The sequence below is a fragment of the Protopterus annectens genome, chromosome 1.part2 (assembly GCF_019279795.1).
Source record: "Protopterus annectens isolate FY-2018-M chromosome 1.part2, PAN1.0, whole genome shotgun sequence".
Taxonomy (NCBI): domain Eukaryota; kingdom Metazoa; phylum Chordata; order Ceratodontiformes; family Protopteridae; genus Protopterus; species Protopterus annectens.
Genome location: NC_056727.1, coordinates 821,583,272 through 821,597,419, shown reverse-complemented (window position 1 = coordinate 821,597,419; position 14,148 = coordinate 821,583,272). Strand labels below are relative to the sequence as shown.

Below are 14,148 nucleotides of genomic sequence, written 5' to 3'. Positions count from 1 at the left end.
CAATGACTTTTTCTGGTGTAGGGGATGAAAACTGTTAAAATGTAGGAGAGCATTAGAATAAGTGGATTTCCTAAAAATTGTAGTACAAAAATGTTTTCCTCCACATTTTTCCTAATTGTGATATCCAAGTAGTTTATCTCATTATTCCCTATAGCATGGGTAAAATCTAAGAAATCTGTACTATGCTTTATGTAGGATAAGTACTTGTTAAGCTCTTCATTATTATCATGCCAAAAAATAATAATATCGTCCAGGTACCTCCCATAATATTTCCAATATTGGGCATACTGGCTGTTAAAAATAAATTATAGTTCCCAAAAGGCCAGGACGATATTGGCAAATATAGGAGTACATATGGCCCCCATTGCTGCACCCTTGCATTGCTTAAAAAGCTGTGCTTCAAAGACAATGATGGTATCTAAAACAAGTTCCATTAAAGTTCTAATAGTCCTAATGAGTTCATGTCTAATGTTGGAATGTCTACATAGAAATAAATAAAACCATTCTACTCCCATATCATGTGGGATTATGGAAAACAGATCTCTAACATCAATTGTCACAAAAGTGAGGGCCTCATCATACAAATTCTGATTAATTTTCTTTAATAAATCCCAGGAGTCCTTAATAATCCATCCACAGTCATTGAGTACTGATTTTAGCTGTGTATCTATAAATTTTGCAATAAAGTATGTTTTATGATGCCTTTGCATCAACTATAGGCCTAAGGGGTGGGTTTGCAATATCCTTGTGTAACTTTGGTATACCAAAAATAGTAGGAATTTTTGAGGACTTAACTTCCATAAAATTAAACTCATTTAGACTAATTTCTCTGTTTAATAATAATTCATCTAGGATTATATCAACCTTCTTATACAAAATATTTTTCTCATTCAAACGTATCTCACAGTATACATCAGTATACAGTATATCAAATATTTTTTCTATATAAACATTAGTATTCATGATAACCAACCCACCCCCTTTATCAGGTTTCATTACTCTAGCTGTCCTGTTGTTACAGACCTCATTTATTAGTTTACACTCGTTTATATGTAAATTGTATTCCGTAACCGAATGCTTCCTCTTATTTGTGAACAGCTTACATATATCATATTCACACATTCTCTCGAATGTCTGTACTACAGGGTTCAAAGAGGGTTAAATAAACTAGTTCTTTTACACAGTTCTTGGTCTATGGAGGTAAAAGACATCCCTTTAAACATAAATTGTAGGTTTAACTTCCATGTGTAAAGCTTCAAGTTAATTAACACATCATCCAATACTGCATTGCTGCTTGGGACAAAGGAAAGACCTTTGTCAAAAACATCAGCTAACTTCTTATCAAAGGTGTGGTCAGTGTAGTTATAAATACTAAAATCTCCACAAGTATCTCTTAGAATATTATAAGTGAACTCTATTCCCTCATTCAAGGCTTCATCACATACAGGCCTTACTTCAATAATTGAAACAGGTGACATAGAAATATTCAAAGCATTTAATATGTTTTCCCCTTCCCACTTCCCCTCTAATTCCAGTTGTGATAGTTTGTGCCCCCTCTCTGATTCCTCAGTCGCTCGGACCTCCTCAGAGGGGGATACTCTAAAGGGTCAGGGTGAAATTCATTGTTACTATCACCCCTGGTATCATTTGGGACAAAAGAATTTTCATCTACAAAATTGTTACCATATGTTCTTTGTCTATTCTGTCCCAAAGGAGGTGGGGGATAAGCTTTACACTGAGCATAATCATTTTGATCTCTTTTCAGTTTGGTGTCTTTCTTATGTTTAAGATCATTAATGTTGCAGTCAACACATTTAATAATGTCAAAATAATAATTTTGTTTAAGTTCAAACAGTAGGTCTGAGTGTATGCTATCATCAAGTCTCTTTACTTTAGCAGATACTTCAAGTAACTTTCTTTCATTGTCTCTAATTATACAGTCTAACAGTTTGCAACCGTGCTTATTAAATAGCTCAGTTAGTTCAACATGAAGTAAAGAGTCTTTCACTAACCCCTTTGGATACCTCCACATACGGAGCCCCTATGGAATTTCCTCTCTTCGTTTATATTCCCTTAAGTAATTATTTTCAAGTTGTAGTTTTCGAAACTCTAAAACACATCCTTCAAATTGTTTAAGCTGGTCGTTCAATGACCCATTACCTTCATCATTTTGTTGACCAGAAACAGGATCCATTCTCATTCACTCTCGAGCCACTGATTCAAAGTATCTCTTCCATTATAGGAAGTGGCAGCCCGCCTGTTATTGGGATTTGAAGTCATATGCAAATTTACTTCACCCAATTGGATAGATTGCGATCTTCCTTCCTGTTACCATTGCACTGGTATAATACCAATTACACTTATTTCTTCTTCCTCATAGTGGTCATTCAGTCTGCCAGAATGTAAAGGCAAAGTTTGTAAAGGTTATTGGATCAGTTTACCCATCAGGAGAACCAAATTCCCCGCAGTTGCATTTAAAGTTTGTAGTGACAATGCTAGCGTTGCAATAGTAGGTGGTTCACTGGCCTCAGCTCCCTCTTTTTCTTTTGTCTATTACTTCTTGTAAAATTTGATCCAGGAAGACTTCAGGGTACCCACTATGTAAAAGCATGCCCTCCAATACTTCAATTTCATGAATAAAATCATCCCATTTAGAAACCATACGGGCAAGGCGAACAGCCTGGCCCTTTACCAATGACTTTTTCTGGCTGTTAAAAATAAATTCTAGTTCCCAAAAGGCCAAGACGATACTGGCAAATATAGGAGCACATATGGCCAAATGAACAAATATATTTTTAACAGCCAGTATGCCCGATATTGGAAATATTATGGTAGGTACAGGGATGATATTATTTTTTGCCATGGTAATAATGAAGAGCTTAACAACGTCTTATCCTACATAAAGCATAGTACAGATTTTTTAGATTTTACCCATACATAGGGAATGATGAGATAAACTACTTGGATATCACAATTAGGAAATATGTGGAGAAAAAAGATTTTAGTACTACAATTTTTAGGAAATCCACTTATTCTAATGCTCTCCTACATTTTAACAGTTTTCATCCCCTACACCAGAAAAAGTCATTGGTAAAGGGCCAGGCTGTTCATCTTGCCCATATGGTTTCTGAATGAGATGATTTTATTCATCAAATTGAAGTATTGAAAGGCATGCTTTTATATAGACGGTACCCTGAAGTCTTCCTGGATCAAATTTTACAAGAAGTAATAGACAAAAGAAAAAGAAAGAGGGCACCTTTTCCCTTTACTTGGAAAAGGTATTTCTCAAAATGAAAGTACTTTTAAGGCTTCCAAGGCTGAAATTGACTTTAAGAGATCAGCTATTTTTAAGTACAATAGGCAATTCAGTGATATCACCCAGATCATTCAACATAATTGGAATTTATTTTGTACTAGCCAAGATTATGTTGAAATTGTGGGAAGGAACTGTATATCAGAAGGATACTACCTTCAAGAATATGTTAGTGAGAAATCTGAACATTAATTCAGGTATAGGGGGTATATCAAAATGTGGTTTCTGTCTTCAATGTAAATACATTATGGAGGGCACAGAGATTGTTATTCCAAACTACGGTAAACATTTCTAAAAAAAAAGAAGTTTTGTTGTAGTAGTAGTAAATCTGTAGTGTATCTTGCTCTCTGCCAGTCATGTCCAAGTTTTTGTATTGGCAAGACTATTAATGCCCTTAGAAGTAGGATATATCAGCACTATTACAACATTAAAAAGCAGAATTTCAAAAATGCTTTGGCTGTTCATATTTACAATAATGAGGGTCACACTTTTAAATTTACATTTTTAGAACAGGTAAAAATGGGGGACAGAGGGGGTCCAGTCAACGATTTCTTAGAGTTGTATGAATTATTTTGGCAGATAGGGACCAATGCCACCAAACAACCAGGTCTCAATAGCAATATTTCTATTAGCTCTATACTTAAATTGTGGGCAGAGGGCTATATGTAAACAATATGTAGTTATTTTATGCTAGTTATTTTAAGTATAGCTATAGGAATTTTACAAAGTTTCTATATTTACACACAGTCTTTTAATAATCTGTATGTAATTTTATGTGTTCTCTATTTTTATTAATATTTATTAATAATGAAATAATTTTATATTGTAGATGTTATTCTGCACTTTTTAGGGAGTATATTTAATGTTTCATGTGTGTTCATGAATGTGTTTTAGAGGCTTATACCTTTAAGTGGATTGACAATTAACACCTATGTGATTGAGTGTTATATAAATTGGGTCAGCTGTTGATTCTTTGTATTTGCCTTATTCTGATGAAGTTTTTTATTTTAGAAAATGAAAGCACTCAATAAAGACAGTTTGTGGATCCTGGTCTGCTTCTCTCAATACTTTTTAACTTAGTTTGCTGTTTTGTTCTTCTGTTGTTAAAATGTATGTAAGTTTCTATGAAAATTATATGACATTTTATATATTTAAATTTTTGCCATATTCTGGTATATGTATTATATGCCTTCCTTATAAGCAGTTTGCTATTCAAATATATGTTTCTGTGTTATTTATACACTGGCATTCTACCTTATTTTATATAAATTGCAATCCTAAAATCTCCAATCAAAGAGCTATTTAATCATCAGGTCCCTATTAGAGATTGTTGCATGTATATATATTTTTTAACTTAGTGATATTCCTCTTTAAATTATATTAAATAAAAAAAATGTGTCTTTCCTTATGCATTTGCACATTATTCATAAGGTATTTACTCTTTTTAATCTTGTAATATATGCAGTCTTAACTACATATAAAAGAATTCATGTCTGTCTAACTTAGATGTGTGTCTTCAGCAATTGTTTACTGTTGTTCTGGTCTGAATTTCACATCCAGACATCAGTGTTTAATTACAGCATGTGAAAATTACAACTTACAACATACAGCAGTTAGTAATCTCTTCTGTAAGTCTCTCATTCTTCTTAATTCCACTAAACTATTCTAATCAGTACCAAACATCTAATTTTACTCCTTCCCATTAATGTACGCAGTCGGGATTAATAACACTGCAGCATAAGCTATTAACATTCAGTCAAATGCATGCTGATTATCTATCAGAGACAGCATGATGTAAAACTTTACTATAATGTTTGTGTTTCCAGTTCTTTACTTCTAACTAAATATTTAAATAATAAATGTTATTTTGGTCAGATTTCTTACATTTATACTTTTAAAAAGTTCAAATCTCTTCTCCTTATCATCACAGCCACAATCCAGGCACGTCATGCTTTCACAAACATCACTGATGAACTTTGAATCTTCTAAGATCTTGATTTTCATCAAAACAGCTTGAGAAACAGTTGGGAAGTAAAGCAAGCCAGAATCAAGCAGTTTCATGCAACTTAATCATTCTTTTGATCTCAAGCTCTTTTAGGTGCTGATTTTTTCATAAACGACATGTGAAAGGAATGTGTTATAAAGGAACAAAGAAAACACAGTTGGCAGCACTTTAACACTTCTAATTAGCATATTACTTAGCTCTGACATTAATTTAACCCAACAATGTATATGCAGAGTAAAATTAAAACAAATAAATATCATTTTTATCTTATATAGGTTTAAAGTTACCATTTCTATTCATTATAACTTAATGTCATTATCATGCAGAAAATATTTCTTTAACATTTAGAAATGTATTTATAACTTTATTTTAAATTAAATATATTAAGTCTTTCACTATAAATGTAGTAAGTCTAGCCACTTATATTCTCTATCATGTAAACTGATTTAGTTTAAATCATAAATGCATATTTACATATGGTTTGAAGTTTAAAGTCCTAAATAAACCCTTTACTTAGAAGGTAAATGTATTGTTTTGGAAAATAAATATCACTTTCAAGCTTTTCAACTTTAGAAGCAGTTTTCCATGAATTCAACTCACTCTTTTCAAGGGATGCAGTCCATTTTTTCAGTTTGTCAAGGATTTTAATTAACAAATGTCGATGGCTCTTCCAGAGTGTCAAATACTTTAATTCCTTTAGAAAGAAATATTTTGATGTTTGCAGGAAACACCAAAGTAGCTTTAATGTTGTTCTTGTGAAGTTCTTTAATCATTGGTAAGCAGGATTTCCTTTAACTCATTACTTTACGGGAATAATCATTGTCAAATCTGATTACATGTTCTCCTATTTTAATAGGTGGGTTGGAAGATTCTGTTTTTAATATTTGGCCTTTTTCCATGCTTGACATAAACTTATCTAGTACTGAATGAGGTGACGAGTTTTCCTTCTTTGAAGGTGTTTTCAATGATCTATGTGCTCTTTCATACCCAAACAATAAAGGTTCTAATAAATTTAACATTCTATGCTGCCAGGTTAAGAAGTTTATCAAATTGTCTCCCTCATATATTTCAGGAATGCCATATATTCTGATATTATTTCATCTCATTTTATTTTCTAAATCATCAACTTTATCTATAAACCAGTTATTTTGTTTTAAAAGGAATTCATTCAGACTGACCTTCAGTTATTCTCCCTCCGTGGTCATTTAAAACTTCTTCTATACTGCTGATATGTGGAGTTTATTGTTTCATAAGAATTTTTAAATGTTCCATCTTCTTTCTGGATTCTTCTTTGAAACTTTCTATTTTAGTGTCCAGTTTGCCCATTTTAGTAATGCAGCCTGTATGCTAGATATTAGTGACTGGATGTCTTTTTTAACAGAAGAATACTGAGTACCATTTTTTGAGTGTCTCGTGTTGAAGTCTCTTCTCTCTTAACCAAGCAGATGAAATTCTCAAAGGGAAATTACAGCTTTTGAAGAACTTCAAGCTATAAATCTTTTCTCTGACTATTACTGAATATAAATAACTATGAAGTATCTCCAAATTAAAATTTTTTGATTACATTTTCTGTCAAAGAAAAGATTTCAGTCACAGAGCTTTAACCACTTGCTCTCAGTTAACCATCTGAACCATGCTCCATTTTGACTTGTGTTACATATCTAGTCCACCTGCCTTAGTGTAGTGATCATTTTGTTTTGTAGTTATAGTCTTGATTTCACAGAGGAAGGTATGCTAACATCAACCAGTGACCATAGAAAATTCCTACTTATCACAGCAGTGGTTTATCAGTAAGAGAAATTACTCAGAAATGTATTTGCAGCCACAATATTGACAATTCATACTTAGGGATATGCCACAGTGGGGGATATATGTGCTTACCTGGTGTATTCTTGAAAATGGTGCAATGCTTGTAAAAAATAAAACCTTAACTGTCTCCATATGTACCCTTATGTCTTATGTAGATTGATTGTAAGTGTATATATTGCCTCATATTGAAACTGTTGCAGATTTTCATATTTATTGATTTAAAGTGTTATTTAACACACTGTTTAATTTGCTTTGCATGTAGGAAATGATGCAACTTCAATTGTCAACTGTCTTCATATTCTGGGTCAGACCCTGGATGCAAGGTAATATAAAACAGCTTGCACATCTGTATAGCTCTGAGATGTTATAATCAAGGATCTGTGCATCATTGTGATGTGAATAAAATGTATGGCTGACAAATACTGAGACAATTCTATGAAAGTTAAAGTGTAAGTAACTTGCAGGTGCTGTATTTTGTATACTACATGATTTGTGTGAAATGGAATGTCAAATCATACTTTTAAAAGTTATGTGTCACAAATTGATTTGTATCTAATGTAAAAAATGCAGATCATTTACAACTTTTTTTGAGAAAATTGGGTTTCTTTCTGTCTGTATTTTGTTATAAACTGCAATATTCTTGCTTTAATACTGAACACAATACTAAATGTAATGTAACTGGGTACATACAGCAGGATTCCGTCTGCCACAACAACAAAACACTTTTCAGTGAAGAAAATATTACCTAGTTTGGTGACACATGAGGACATGTCTGAAACCATTATAGTATATGTTGTGTAACACTTTTGTCTGCTGCTGAATAATTATACTTTTTATTATTTACATTTTGACTGCAACACATGTTTAGGCCTCAAAAGTTACTGCAACCATAGCACTCCATTGATCTATTTCTTTTTGTATCTCTTTCTGTATATCCATTCCAGCATTATCTTATTTGGGGATATTAATCCTTTAAGCTTGTGAGAGTTCATACTCGTGATAATGACCCATCCAAGAGAGTACCCCTTCTGTGGAATAGGCTCCCATCCATCTGAAGTAGAGTTCCACCCTAACCCAAACCAAACGTAACTTGGACATTTGGATGTGGAACAGAAAATTCATCCCTGGTTTGGCACCTGTGTCTCTAATGGACACAAGCAGCCTGTAAATGTTTTATTTCCTAGACCCTACCTGCAAACGTTTCATCTCCCAAGCCCCTTCTTACTCTTATCAAGGGTACCAGAACTTGTCAGAGATTTGGGATGCATGTCTATACTTAAAAAGGCCCCAGTGGTCATTGGCCTAGTATACACCTATGAACCTTAATGTGGGAGAATGTACTTTTCAGTATCCCAGCATATATGGTGCTCTATATGAGACAAGACAAGACCCACAGAGGTAATAAATATGTGTAACAAAGTTGCATTAAACAGTTATCAGCACTGTTAAGCTGTACTCTAATGCTAAAGCATGAACAGCAGCCAAAACAGAACAATATTGAATAGTTAAAGCAGTTTTAAAAGCTGTAAAGCACTTTAGACTGGACACCTTTTGTGTTTAGTGGTGTGAAATGTACTACAGCTTTTAAGGCAGTTACAGGATCAAAGACACTTTGCTTCTGGCCACTGTCTGTGAGGTAGCGCTAAGCATGTTACAGCTATCAGAGCTGTAGAACACTTGTGCTCCTACTGTTCATAGGTTCATAGGTTCATACTAGGCTATCTGCCCTAGGGCATTTATAAGCCTAGCCAGAATGTGTTTGGCTTTCGCCACCCATTTTAAATTTATTTTGCTATGCCCTTTTTCGAGGTTAATGTACTGTGCCTCTGTCTAACAGTGACACAGAAGTGATACCCGGGGCAAACCTACGATCTCCCATCCACTCATCAAGATTCCTCTTGAAGAGAGTCAATGAGGGACTCTGCCTATCCTGGACTGGGATTTTATTCCAGAGTGAAGGGAGCCTCTGGGTTATGAATCTGTCCCTCCAGCATGTCCTATTTATTTCAGTGCTGAGGTTCAAGTCTCTTGAGCGCGTAGCTCGATGGGATTTGGATTTTCTGAGGTACAGCATGTCCATTAATTTCGAGTTGGACATGGCTTTATACGTCAGGCACAGATCGCCTCTGAACAGGCGGTATGCCACTGAGTGGAGCTGGAGTTTCTTTAACCGGGCAGCATATGGCATCTGTTTGAGCCCTTTGATCCTCTTGGTGAGGTACTTTTGGGGTCTTTCCAGTTGCTGCAGGTGTCTGGTAAGGTACATCCCAAAAGGGGCATTGTACTCAATTATGGGCCTGATGAGGGATGAGTAAAGAGGCACAATGACCTCCCCTGATCTAGATGTGAATCCCTTCATGATTAGGTGGGCTATATATAATGTTTTTCTAACCACTTTGGCCACGTGGTTGTCAAATGAGAGATTGCTATCAACTTGGGTCCCCAGGTCCCTAATTACTTCTTCTGTACTTAATGGATTACCACCTATGTGGTAATTTGTGGGCACTTTGTTTTTGCCAAAGGGGATGACTATACACTTTTTCGCATTTAGCTTGAGGCCATGGCTCTGGCACCAGTTGTCTGTTTCTATGAGGCCCTTTTGGAGGATGCTTGTGTCGGCTGGAGAGTCGATTATGGCGCCCAGTTTGCAGTCATCTGCGAACTTGGTCAGCCACAGTCCTTCCATGTTGGCCTGTACCTCCGAGAAATATATACCGAACAAGAGAGGTCCCAGGACTGAGCCTTATGGGACACCACTTGTAACTGGTTTGGAGTCTGACATGGCTCCAGCAATTCTAACCATGTGGGTTCTGTCCTTGAGCCAGTTTGCAATCTATCTAGTGATGTAGGGGTTTATATTTAAGCTGGTGAGCTTATCTATAATGCGTGAGTGGGGTATTGTATCGAAGGCTTTTGCGAGGTCCAGGTAGGCTGTGTGGACCAACTTCCCCTCGTCAATGGCCTTGGTGACTGTTTCAAAGAAATCAACCAGGTTTAATAGGCAGGATCTGCCCTTAACAAAGCTGCACTGGGTAGGATCCAGTGTCTGTAGGTCCCCAATATCTTTATTTATGAGGTCCATGAGGATCCTTTCCATAGCTTTGCAGACCAAGCTAGTCAGGCTTATGGGGCGATAGTTTCCAGGATCCATTGAGGCACCACCTTTATGGAGAGGGACCACTGTTGCTGTACGCCACTCTTTGGGCACATATCCTGTAGTAAGGCTGAGATTGAACAGTAGTTTTATGTTTGGGTTTAGCTCTTCTTGGAGTTCATGTAGGACGCAGCCCGGGACACCGTCTGGTCCTATTGATGCTGTGTTTTTTGCTTTGGAGAGGGCGGCTCTTACCTGAGCATCTGAGATGTCAGGGGGGCAGCACTCTGCTGGGATAGATATTTGCCCTTTTGGTGGGGGGGGGGAGTTTGTGCTGAACCTGTCAGCTAGGATGTTGGCAATGTCTGTGGGTTCGGTGTATTTTTTGTCATTTTGGACTAATTCTGAGCATATCTGGGAATTACCACCCAGGTTCCTAACATAACTAAAGAAAGCCTTGTGATTATCCTTAGTGTCCTGTGCAATTTTTCTCTCGAAGCTGGCCTTAGACAATTTTATGAGTGCCCGTAGTTTTTTGCTAATACTGATCAGTGATGCCTTCCCTTTTTGTGATTTTGCTCTATCATTTAGTAGCTTCCTCCTTCTATTGTATAGTTTGTTTATGGCTGGGGTCCACCAGACAGGATGTCTGCCTTTGGAGGATTGGGTCTTGGTTTTATTTGGGATAGCATGATCCATGCATTCCTGAAGGTGTTCATAGAATGCGTTTATAAAGGATTCTGCGGTCTGGGCCGTATTTTCCACAGTCCCGGGGGCTTTGAAGGATTCCACCTCGGTTTTGAGGAGTGTGAAATTTGCTTTAGAGAAGTTTTTCACTGTGGTTTTCTGGGCAGGGGGTGGGGTCGGGATGTGAATATCCAGTGAGATTAGTTTATGGTCTGATCTTACCAGTGAGGGATACACTTCTGGTCTGGAGCATAGAGTCCCCATGTTGGTGATGATCAGGTCCAGTATGTTTTCCCCTCTTGTGGGAGTGGTAACAAGTTGTTCCATAGCATTTGAGTTTATAAATTCTAGGAACCTTTGGGCTAGGGTGTTGGAGCTAGGGTAATGCTCCCAGTCTATGTTTGGGTAGTTGAAGTCACCCAATATAATGGTGTTTGGAGAGACCTTCATATTTTCCAGTGTTCTCAGGAAGGCCGAGTGGGGTTACTGGGTTTGGGAGGGTGGTCTGTAGCAGGCTATAAACTGGAAGGCAGTTTTACCCACTCTTAGTTGCACATGGATAGTCTCTGATGCTTCGTGCTTTGCCAGCAACCTGGAGGTGTGGGTATCTTTGATGAATATCGATACTCCCCCTCCTTTTGTGGTTCGTTCAAGTTTTGGGGCCGAAAAGCATGGTATGAGGTATAACCTGGTAGTGCTGGGGGTGCTCTCGGGAGCCCTGAACCAGGTTTCTGTTACTGCACAGATATCGATGTTCTCCATGCTAAGGAGAGTTTTGAGTGCATGCATCTTGACGTTTAGACTGTCTGTTTTTTTTTCTTTTCTTTTTTTTCTCTGCCTTGCAGTGGATTCAAACAGCTATGCAGACATATCTGGTAGCTGAATACGTGTGTTTTAGCTTTCAAAGCTCTGAGACTCTTAGCTCTCCTAACCCTTTTTCTTCTGTCTGTCTCTCTCTCTGTCTCTCTCTGTCTCTCTCTCTCTCTCTCTCTCTCTGTGTAACTGGTAGTACATGGTACATGTAAAGCTCTGTTTATTACAAGGAGTTGTGATAAGCTGTCTCTGTTCATGACCAGGTTGCTATATGTTTTCAATACTGGTGTCAAGATTTATCTCAAGCTTTACTTTGCTCTGCTGTTGAGATGAATTTCTGACTTCCATTTGTTAAGAAATATAACTTTCTTAACATAAATTTCTTGAATGACTAGCAAGATGGTTATGCTCAGCCACCTGCACATTGTGCATGTGTGTGTATGTATGTGTGTATATTTATATGTATGTGTATACATATATATGTGTGTGTGTGTGTATATTTTGTTTATTTGTTTATTTGTTTTATACTTATTTTATTTAATCCACTCTGTTTTTATGATATTGATTCTAGCTTCACATGTGAGTAGATCCAAAATCTTATAACTGGCCTTTAATTTAGTTAGAACTTTATTAGTAGTGGTTTCAGTGTTGCAGCATAAGCATAATGTTGCATCTGACTGGCATCTTGAATATTTCAATGTGTTAACAGATTTTTGTCTTTCCTAAGATAATGTTAATAATAATAATTTGCTTATTTTGGATTACTGAAGATGTAGTCAAGAAAGGAGGAATTAACTACCAATTTATTTGATAACAGCAAGTGGTTTGTATCACAAAAGTGTTTTTTCTTAAGGAATTGTGCAATCTTCGTTGAACTCTTGTTTTATCTAAGCAGTTACAAATCATTATCTCAGACGCTTTATTTTGTTTAGGAAGATTTAAGTGGGTGTTCATTAATAAAGAGTGAGAAAATTATTGGTCCTTGTACTAAACCGTGTCATGTTTAATGTTAGAATTTATGTAGCAAAATCCACCGTTTTTGCAATCATTTCCCCCGGGATTCATGAAGCTTGCACCAGGCGCATGCATAGCGTAGGCGTTATAACGCCAAATATGGCCGTCGAGCGATTCAGGTACGATCCACTTCCACGTGCACTACCGGCGTACGCCAGAACGGCACAGCCCCCAGCGTAGGTATGCTAATCATCCCATGTGCAGTGTTGCACCATGCAAATGAAGGCATATAGCGATTCATGAAGTGGTGCAGGCGTAGCGTAAGCCCACGGAAATGTAAACCAAAAAACACGGTTTACATTTTACCAAACAGAACATCGGAGCTATGGAAGAGGGCCAGACCCAGGTATCACAACGTTAACATATGCCAATGGTGAAATACACAGCCGATGGCATAAGAAAAGATGCACAACATGTAAATAACAACATTTAATGTCATGTCCACAGCAACGCACAGCACAACTGCAGGGCATGTGTGCGGAAGCTGTAACATAAAGAAATAATATATAAATGTTATAAAATCGCAATGTAATAGAAATCAGGTTTACAGCATAATACACAATGGTAGGCATGGAACACCACAACCAAGGTGCAAGGGTTGCTAAGGGCTTGCGATAGTGTTCGGCGCGGTAACTATGAATTAGTAGTCAATGCCATGCAAATGAGGCAGATAATACTGAATCGCAAATGTCCCGCCGGATGAAGGTTGTACCATACGGCGCAGCGGTATAACACCGAGGAGTGGCTCAGAGGAGATACATGACATCAGCAGAGGGGTGTGCCACCGTAGCAGTAAGCACATTGGAGCATTGCAAATCTGGCCTGTCCGTTGCTAAGCAAAGCTGCAGGACAGGGGTGGGGAGGAATCGTTTAGCTGAGAGCACACATGGTGCCCAAAAGCGCATGCGAAGATGAAAACGCGTGAAACTCCAGTAATCGGACGACGCAGCCGCAAACAATAGCAGAAACAGGAAGGTCAGGGGAAGAAAAGAAGGAAATGTGGAAGTAGGGTAATTGGAGTACTAATGAGCAATCAACACCAATCAACCCACGAAGGCCAATCGACGGCAGCTGACAAGTCTGCTTGCAGAAACCTGCAAAACAGGATAGGGGAGGCATTTGAATGCAAAGAAAGGAGGGGAGGTATTGGATTGCAAAGACAGGAGACCTGACACAGCAGAGCAAAGCAAACCGACAGCAGACCGGCAGTAGCACACAGAACGCAAGATACGCCAGGTCCAGGAAAGTACAAATGAAAGTAGGCTGCAGGATGCACGCCAGAAAATGGTAGGTACAACGTGCAGAAATGTAAAGGGAAGGTCAAGAGGTAATCCACGGCAGGCAAATGTAATTCAACACCAAAGGCACCACAATAGTAGTTCCGGCAGTAAAACACATAAGATAACCTGTAGC

The 14,148-nt window shown here is 37.4% G+C and overlaps 1 protein-coding gene across 1 annotated transcript in view; it reads left to right on the top strand.

Annotated features, from left to right (window-relative positions):
- RYR2 (ryanodine receptor 2) overlaps window positions 1-14,148 on the top strand; it is a 6,224,161-nt gene that overhangs the window by 4,046,807 nt on the left and 2,163,206 nt on the right. The window contains exon 64 of the mRNA XM_044059048.1: window positions 7,390-7,450. Within this exon, the coding sequence (XP_043914983.1) occupies window positions 7,390-7,450 (61 nt within the window). The remainder of the gene's footprint in view (window positions 1-7,389; window positions 7,451-14,148) is intronic.